Genomic DNA, 9148 nt, shown 5'->3' with positions numbered 1-9148 from the left:
AGGCTTCAGACTTTGGCACAATCAGGAGGCTGCACCATCAAATAAGTCTCTCTGACTCTCTCGAAAATCCTCTCTATCTCTTTGCTGATGACTCCACTCTCTGCCGCTCCATTCCTCTTCCCTCAGATCGGCAGTCTGCTGCCTCCTCACTCTCTGAAGACCTGGACAAAATCACAGACTGGTCAAACAAGTGGAACATGTCTTTCAATCCTGACAAATCTCACACTCTTACTATGTCTCTCCGAAAAGATCGACTGGACAACCCTCCCATCTACTTTCTCAACAATCCTCTCCAAGAAGTTCTGTCGCTCAAGATTTTGGGTCTCACTATCTGCCATGATCTTTCTTGGGAAAACCACATTTCCAAGCTGGCCTCCAAAGCCAGTCGCCGACTGGGCATCCTCCGTCGTGCGAAGTCCTTCCTCGGCACACCTGAGCTCCTCACCACATACAAGGCTTTCATCCGCAGCTCAATGGAATACTGTTCTCCCCTATGGGCCGGTGCTCCTGCCTCACACCTAGCTCGGCTTCACGCTGTTGAAACCAAAGCTTTCAGAATTATTGGAATCTCCCGCGATGAAGCTATCTCTGAGGGCCTTTCACTCACTCACCGCAGGCAGGTAGGTGGTCTTTCTGTCTTCTACCGACTCCTCTCCGGCCTTGCACCCCCAGCTCTCTCTGTGCTCTGTCCCCCAAATATTCCTACAGGTCGCACAAGATCTGCCAGCAACCCTCTGATGGTTAAACTGCCGAAATCTCGGCTCTCTGCTCACCTTCACTCTTTCATTCCTCTTTTCTCCCGCCTCTGGAACAAACTCCCTCACTCCCTTCAATCCCACTCCTCCCTCCAGGTCTTTAAAACAGCTGTTCACCACCATCTCTTATCTTCCCCCATCCAAAACCTTGATCTTTTCTACCCCCGCTAATTCACCCCAGATCCACCTTGTTTGAAATTCCAACTTCTTTCCTGGAAGTCCTGGCAGTGTCCATATGTTTTATACCTCTCCCACCGCCCCCTTCCCATGCCCCCCCCCCCCCAAAGCCCTCGCCCTCTCTCAGATCTCTCGATGTCTCCATGTCTCTCGGTCCCTGCTCTCAAATGTTGTGTTTGTGTCCTTCCCCCTCTCTCCCCATCTTGTCTACCGCTCCCGATGTTATATGTTTTATGTGTCGGTTTGTCTTTCTGTGTGATTAATGTTCGCTCTTTCACGAGCCTCGATCTTGTATACAAAAAAAAAAAAAAAAAAAAAAAAATCATATTTAACGGGATTTTTACGACTTTCAGAATAACATACTTAATTTCATCCCATTCACCCAGCCTGTAAAATTCAACCAAACATTATCCAAGACGTTCCTGAGAGAGCATCTGACGCACTCAGATCGACATAATGTTGGCTGTGCATCTCATGACGAAGGTCATTTGCATGAGTGCCCTCAGCTGAAGAGGCATTAGCAAGGATCTCTGTGTTCTGCTAATGTGTCAACAGTTAATATGTCGTTCTTCGCCGTCGTTGAATCGTCAGGTGTTTCCTCGCCAGTGTTAGGCCCAGTGTGCTGTTGTTCCATAGGTTTAGTAGCGTGAGTACCAAGTCTTGGTGAGTTACCAAGAATTGGGTGATTCTTTCATGAGCTTGAATCCTGCGTCGGAGTGGTGACCAGTCCAGCATTGTACTCCTTCGCCAATGAAACTGCCTCGGAAGCTCTGATGCGCCCCACGGCGTGAAAAGAATGGTTATTATTATCGTGAGCTTGAGAAAGCCTATTGAAGGAACTTCATCAGTATCAACAGAAACAGCGGCAACTACGACCGATGCAGGAGTCTTTAAGTCCTTGGTGCTTCCAGTCTTTCTCTACGGATGTGAGATTTGGACTCTGACCAAGGATCTGAAACAAATACTTAACTCCTTCAGTACCAGGTCTCTTCGGAGATTCCTTGGCTGTCGTTGGTCTGATTTTGTGTCCAATGAGCGTTTGCTGAGAGAATCAGATGAAATTTGTTACCTGCATAGTCCGTGAGCCTCAGCTCAGCTGTATGGACATGACTCATTTTCCTGACCTGATCCTGCTCACCAGATTCTCTTGAGGGAGCTTCGTGAGTGACGGAGCTCGTGAGTGAGGGAGGCCAACGGGCCGACCACGTGCATCGTGGCTGCAGCAGATCGATTTGCATCTCAAAGAGATGGGGATGTGCCAAGCATCTGCCTGTTGGGTGGTCAGATGTGGGGCCCCTGGAGTAGCAGCAGAAAGTGGATGTGGCGATGCGCTGCCCCAGCACATGCGCCCATACCTGTCCCAAAAACCTGCCTCAATCGGAGAAGCTGACTTTCACAAGGCCCATGATACCTGTTGGCTCAAATTCCTTTTACAATGAAGGGAAAACTTACAGGGAGAGCATGGCGATCATGAATATGAAAGCTCTGAAAATGTCTGATTTCGCATCGCAGAAAATACCAACATGGCGACCATGATTTTCATTCCAAATACAAGTTGTGGGTGGAGAAAGGCAAACTTTCCAACTAATGGGTGGAAGGGAATGTTCCAGACACACACATACACGTGTGAGGGATTTCATTATATTCCCTATCCTGATGGTGGCAGCAGCGTCACACTGTGACCGATTTCCAGTCCAGCATCTGGTTGTCTGGCTTTGAGAAAAACTGGACAAAATCCCATGTTTGACCTTGCAAAACATTATTTTCCTATGAGGCTTAGCCTGCTTGTCAACTCTGTACAACTTCTCTTCGAGGCGGAAGTCTGTGGCATTTGGGAGGGATGAACTTGGGAGATGTTTTGCTTTCCTTTGATCTTTGAGAAAAGTATATTAAGCCGACTAAGGGTTGTGGCGCGCTGAGATGTTGGGGCCGGCTGTGGACGCCGTCTCCCATGCATGTATTCTTATCGATAATAAACCTCTGGTCCACTGTCCGAGTTTAACAAGGTGCTTATTCCGGGGGAAGGGATTCAAACGCACGCCACACGGACAAACAAGCGTATTGTTAACTAGATTCGTGTTTTATGAATCATGTGATGGATCATTGACCGAATTAGAAATGCCTACGCAACAAAACAAGCACCCAGATTGCACAAACAACTTTTAATATGAAGGAACAAGTGACAATATAGATGTAAATATCAATAGCAATATAGCTCTAAATATCAATATAGATTTTCACAATAGATTTTTGCTTACAAAACACTCCCGAGGCACAGAACCAAGCCACGTGTGCAAAACAATGATTAAAAAACACCAAGCCACTGCAGATTTGTACAAACATGGGCACATAAACGATAGGCAAGAATATTGGGCTGATGGAGATTAATATGGCCGGGAGAAGAGAAAAGGTAAATGGTTTACAAGAGGACACAGAATCAAGAAAGGAGGAAACAAGAAAATCAAGAAAAGGAGGATCAAGAAAAGACTAAAATATAATCCACAAATATATGAAAAAAATGAAAAGAGGAATACTGAATTTTGAACAAGGCCTGTAAGAATGATTGCTCTTTGTGTGACATACTATAAGGAAGAAACAGCATGCAAAGAGCCTAATGTTGCAGACTTCGCATCCCATCTCCGCACAGCTCTCAACGCACTGTCCAAACCTCTTGGTGTAACTGAATGTTAAGTTAACATAGCATACTTCGGCCTAACCAATGGATAGTGTGTGTACATGGACATCTTGAAACCAAATAGGCCAAATCAGGCAAACCTGGCATCTGTTATCTCGCAGCGAGCACGTCTACCATCAACTGCCGAGAGCACCAAGCACGAGGACTCTGAATTGTGCCAGCAAAGGCAACATTTTTGGGCCTGGATATTTGGTCCAGAATAGGCAAGAAATCTCAAACCATAAGCAAAATATTAATTCATTTCTTGTTCATATCTCCTTCAAAACCCCGATTTTTTCCTCCTTTTTCTAAACCGATTTCATTTGACACCGTTTGACCGATTCCAATGGTGTGAGGGTCCGGTACACGACTAGATGGGCTTGAGCCTCGATCACTTCCTTTCCATCCAGAATCCCCGCTTCCACGGCTCTCCCTGCTTTCACGGCTCCGTCTTCGACCTGAGGAAGAATCATCTTCGGTCCGGGCCCCTTCCTCTCGTCCCATGGCATTCGGTTCACCTGGCCCATGAGCTTGCCCCCCAATTAAAATCTCTCGGCTTTTCCGTCGTACCCCATCACCCCTACTACCGGGTGCCAACACACCGTGTTCTCCAGTCGAGCAAACAAGACCAGCACTTGGTCTTCGGCCTGGTCCTCTACCTGCAGTTGCTCCACTTCCAGCCCTCCTTTCCTTTTTCTCCCAAAGATGTCGTTGCCAAACCTTCTCTCGACCACCAACTCCAGCGGAAGTGGGGCTGCCACCCCAGAACCTCCCACTCACCCGACATGCAACACTGGCAAAGCGAGCACCACTTGCGATACTTGTTGGTGAAGCTGGGGGTGTCCTATGCGGCAATTTATTGCTGCCACTGCTTCCAGTGCCACGACGTGGTCCACGGAGATCATGTGGAGCTGTAAGTCTGCGGAGAACAAGGACAACAAGCTGGGGATGGGGGGGTGGAGAGTCGGAAGGCAATGGGGCTCGTGAGCCCAAAGATCGGTTAGGTTCTGTCGAGGTGCGTCGGCGGGACTGTGAGGCATAGGCCCGCTCAAGATCCGTCTCAGACAAAGGCTGCTCCAAGATCTGAGGATGAGGGGGTGAGGGAATCATGTGTCAATAAACAATATGGGATCTGTTTGTCACTTTTCTATCTTTCCCTGTTTTATTTTGTGTTTTCATCGATGACAAAATTATATCTCGAGCACTAGCCCAAGCTGAAGGTCAACTAAATTTCACTTCAGCATTTCCTCACCGCCCGAACAACACCTTCTTCTGTCCCATCAAATCCCCCGGGTCCTGTTCCTTTAATTCCCCGGTTCCCTCGAGCTCCCCTCACTCCAGCTCGAAGAAAAGTAGCAGCCAACCTCAAGAGCACTCTTACTCCTGCAGACAGCCATCCAAAGATAATTGTACTCGAAATTTGTATTTTGGAGTAACAAAAGCTTCACCCCATTTCCTGAAGTTTTTCCAACAAGAGACTGTCATGAAAATAACTGAGAAGAAATTTGTTCTTTTGTTTTGTTGGACACTCAACAGTTTTTTAGACACCAAAATTGTGACATCAAAGAAGTGTGTGACAAAGTAAAGGGAAAGTGAAACCTTCACAGAAGAACATGTCCCAAAGTCGAGGTAGAGCAATGTGGGAAAGCGAGTGGGTGAACAGAGAGGGGAAGCATGAGAAGACAAGAGAGCGAACCCCGGCCTTCCAGGGGGGAGCCAAGGAGGATCGAGCAGCCAGCTGCGGAGCGCAGCGATTAAGTAACCAGGTAAGCACACTGGCATCTAAAGATAGAGATGCCTGAGGAACAAAGGGGTTTTATTGTTAAGGACCAAACCAGCCATCCAAACTGGATCTATTCTCTCTGTGATGATCTATGCAATTCGATAGAGCCAAGGACTTTCTCATACAGTATTATTCATCAGAATGACAATCATAACAATAATAATAATTAGTAGGGATCGAACAATGTCAAATGTGACTTCAATTCCTCAACTCTTCCCTCTTTGCAAATACCAAGTCCTCAACCTCGACCCCCCCCCCCCCCACCACAAGTCCTCAACCTTCATCTCTGCCTTCCAAGTCCTCATCCTTCTCCTACCAAGCATAAGGTGTCAATCCCTACCCCATTCCAAGCCTTCAAACCCCCTCCCCACACAACTCATCAACCCTGCCCCCACCAAAGGTCCTCACCCTCCTCGAAAGCCTCAACCGCCCCCTCCCAAATCTGTCCCATCTTTTCTCTGCTCTCCCACCACCAAAACCAAGTCCTCACTCTCTCGTCGCAATCCTAAGGCGTCAATTCCCTCCCCAATTCAAGCTTTAAAACCCCCTCCGCACCCCATCACTACACCTCAACCCCCCTACGGCCCTACCCCATTGTAAGTCCTCAACCCCCACTCGAAATCTTCAACCTTCCCTCCTCACTCTGTCCCATCATTGCTCTCTCCCCTCCCCCTTCCCAAGCACAACTCTGTCCTTCCCTCCTAACCGTCCTCCTGCTCATAAAAGCAAACAGCTATTCATTCCCACATCAATCACTACATATTTCTTTATTTCCTCATCAAAACAGCGGAATATTTAACGCTTTCCCCTCCCCTATCATGCTATCATCGACTTCACAGAAACCGTGATCAAAACAGATCCTACAGGTCATCTGTCCAACTCAATCCCGATATGTGGAAACATCATGGAATTGCAACTCTCAAGTTACCAAGAGCAGCCTTTGTTGTGCCAACAAATGACCCGAAACCAATTATCTTCTTCCTGATGCATATGTACCCATCGTTAAAACAATGGCATGTGTTTTATGCTTCATGGTCAAGTCTTTTAAGAGAAAATAGTCGCAGGTTACAGCACGTGGACCCGTGTAACCATTTTGATAAAAGGTCTGCTTTAGAGAGCTAACCCCCACTCTAGCGGGGAAAATGGCCTTAAAACGATCATTCATTCATTCATTCTCTACTTTAGAGAACAACACAGTTATTTGGGTGGTGTATAGACATCAGACCGCTGTCTTAATTGCTGAGGCCTTCACGAGGCCATATGTACTGTGATCTTCACAAGGCCCATGATGCCTATCGGCTTCAACCTTTTTATATTTGACGATCCTTTTAACAGTTGCTTTGGTCGTTTTACACTGAAGGCAAAATTTATAGGGAGGGCATGGCCATTGTGATTATGTGGGTGGAGTAAGGCCAGCTGTCCAACTAACAGGTGGAACAGGATGTTGCACACAGATGGACGGACAGACGAACAGGTGTATTACGATATAGATAACTGTTGGGGTGTTCGATAGTTGGATGCACAAAGCAACCTATAAAATGAAAACATTACGTGCTTCATACACATCCGTTGTACCACGTTCAGGTGCAGATGGACGATAGGGATTGATTGTAGGTTGGGGGGAGGAGGGGGGAGAGGGAGTGGGGTGAGGGAATATACATTGCATTGAAGAATATAATTTAACGGAGCAGAGCGAGGGGAACATTTTTTTGTGGGTGTTCCTTTTGTCATTTATTTGAAAGATTATTCTAAATATAGACAACTACAAGAGCCTACGCGTCGCTTCGTACGGACCTATTAGTCTCACATTCCTTGATGGTAGAAAGGGGAGGGGAAAGGGGGGGGAGGGGAAGGGTAAGGGGAAGAGAGGAGATGGAGAAGGGAGGGGGCGGGGAAGATATCTACTGCATATACATCTTTGGGGGGGGGGGCATTAGCAGGCACCTCCATTTTGGGGGGGCGAGGGGGGGGAGTGGGGTGAGATAATCAAAGTAGGACAAATTTACACATGCAAAGAGTGCTTTAATTCCAGGGTTGCCCAAGTAAAAAAAAAAGGGAATTGTGACACCCTCAGCTACCACCACCAGTGGCGCTACACGGTACACATTTACAAAGGAATTTTACTCCTCCTCCCCCCCCCCCCCCCCCCCCCCCCCCCCCGCCCAACACCCCCGAATGACGCCGCGGCCATTTGGCGGATGGTACCACCCACACCAGGTTGTATTGGTATCCCGAGCTTAGACTTTGTAACTTAAAATATGTGGCCGTGCATACGGAACAAAGGCAGACAGACAGACACACAGAAAGCCACAGAGTGACAATGGCACTTGGAGATATATACAGACTTGGCATTTAAAGTGGAATTTTTTTTTTTTCTTGACGGGTTTACTTTCTTAACTGAGTATATCAATCTGGTGAGTTTTTTACACTTTGGTGATTTATTTGTTCAAAGAACCATGTCACTGATTGGTTGTCGCAGCAAGAAGTCAACAACAGGATTATATCACAGGTGGCGTGGCAAAATGTACGGACAGGTGCATTTGATGATTGGCTTCACAGTCGGGTATACAAGGGTGTTTGCGTTCTGTATTTGTGGAAAACAACTGCTGCACGTCTCCAAAAGTTATTGCCGCTTCCTCTGGAGATGGTCCGTCAACTCGACAATGCTGTTTGTCATGGAGTGGTGGCTTTACGAAATTACGGCATGAAACAGCGTGCTATTGCTCGGCAGTATGGCATCACTCAAGGACAGGTGTCAAAGATCCTGAAACGAAATGCTCAGAGGCGTGTCCCGACTCCAATACCGAGGCCAGGACGTCCCCGCAGAACCACAAGGAGGGATGATTGCCAGCTGCGCCGGTTAGTCCGCAATGGCCGTACCAAGTCAGCTAATCGGCTTAGGGCTGAGTGGCAGCAACTGACAAATGTGCCTGTATCCAGAAGGCTAATCAACCAACGACTGGTTCAAGCAGGCTGTCGTGCCAGGCGTACCGTGAGAAAGCCACGCCTGATCAGACAACACCGCCAGCGCCGATTGCAGTGGGCCAGAGAGCACCGTCAATGGCAGCCAGGACACTGGAATCACGTAATCTTCAGTGACTAGTCTAGATTTCTGGTCTATCATCAAGATGGCCGTGTCCGAGTGCGCAGACAAGTGCATGAAGCCTACAACAAGGATTGGATAGTGCCAAGAGTCCAAGCTGGAGGTGGTGGGGTGACAGTTTGGGCTGCTTTTCATGCAGGGGGCAAAACTGACCTGGTTGTTCTGAATGGAAACCTGAACCAGTTCAAGTACAGGGTCATTCTGGAAGAAACATTGCTTCCATTTGCTCATGCAGCCTTTCGAGGAAACTTTGTCTTCCAAGATGACAATGCACGGCCTCATCGTGCTCGCATGATCCAACACTTTCTTGCTGACCGTGGTGTAGAGCATATGGAGTGGCCTGCCATGTCCCCGGATATGAATCAGATAGAGAACTTTTGGGCAGAATTAACGCGTCAAATCGACCACTTGGACCAGCAACCGACCTCTGTGCGTGAATTGCAGCAGGCTATTGTCACTGCATGGCAAGCGATTCCTGTCCAAACCTTGGCAAATCTCGTGAACAGCATGCCTCGACGTGTACGTGCTCTCCTGAATGCTCGTGGGTGTTACACTAAGTACTGAACTGTAATTTTACTGTCCGTAATCCCAGTCGTAATTTAACTTTTGTTTTTGTTAAAAAAAAATTTGGCTAATGTGCAAAATAAAGAGATACT

General features: G+C 47.6%; 1 protein-coding gene across 4 annotated transcripts in view; it reads right to left on the bottom strand.

The window, feature by feature from the left end:
* Positions 1-3079: 3079 nt before the first annotated feature.
* The window catches only part of LOC137432380 (uncharacterized), a 515673-nt gene continuing 509604 nt past the window's right edge, over positions 3080-9148 (bottom strand). For 3 of the 4 annotated variants that reach the window (XM_078783130.1, XM_078783132.1, XM_078783131.1), the window contains 3 exons: positions 5206-5404; positions 4859-4989; positions 3080-4689 (listed from right to left, as the gene is read on the bottom strand). In XM_078783130.1, coding sequence (XP_078639256.1) covers positions 3865-4689; positions 4859-4989; positions 5206-5404 — 1155 coding nt within the window. In that variant the 3' untranslated portion in view covers positions 3080-3864. The remainder of the gene's footprint in view (positions 4690-4858; positions 4990-5205; positions 5405-9148) is intronic. The other variant, XM_078783133.1, reaches the window with a different exon arrangement.

This window comes from Myxine glutinosa, chromosome 8 (genome assembly GCF_964187855.1).
Source record: "Myxine glutinosa chromosome 8, kmMyxGlut1.1, whole genome shotgun sequence".
Classification (NCBI taxonomy): domain Eukaryota; kingdom Metazoa; phylum Chordata; class Myxini; order Myxiniformes; family Myxinidae; genus Myxine; species Myxine glutinosa.
This window is presented reverse-complemented; position numbering and strand designations above follow the sequence as displayed.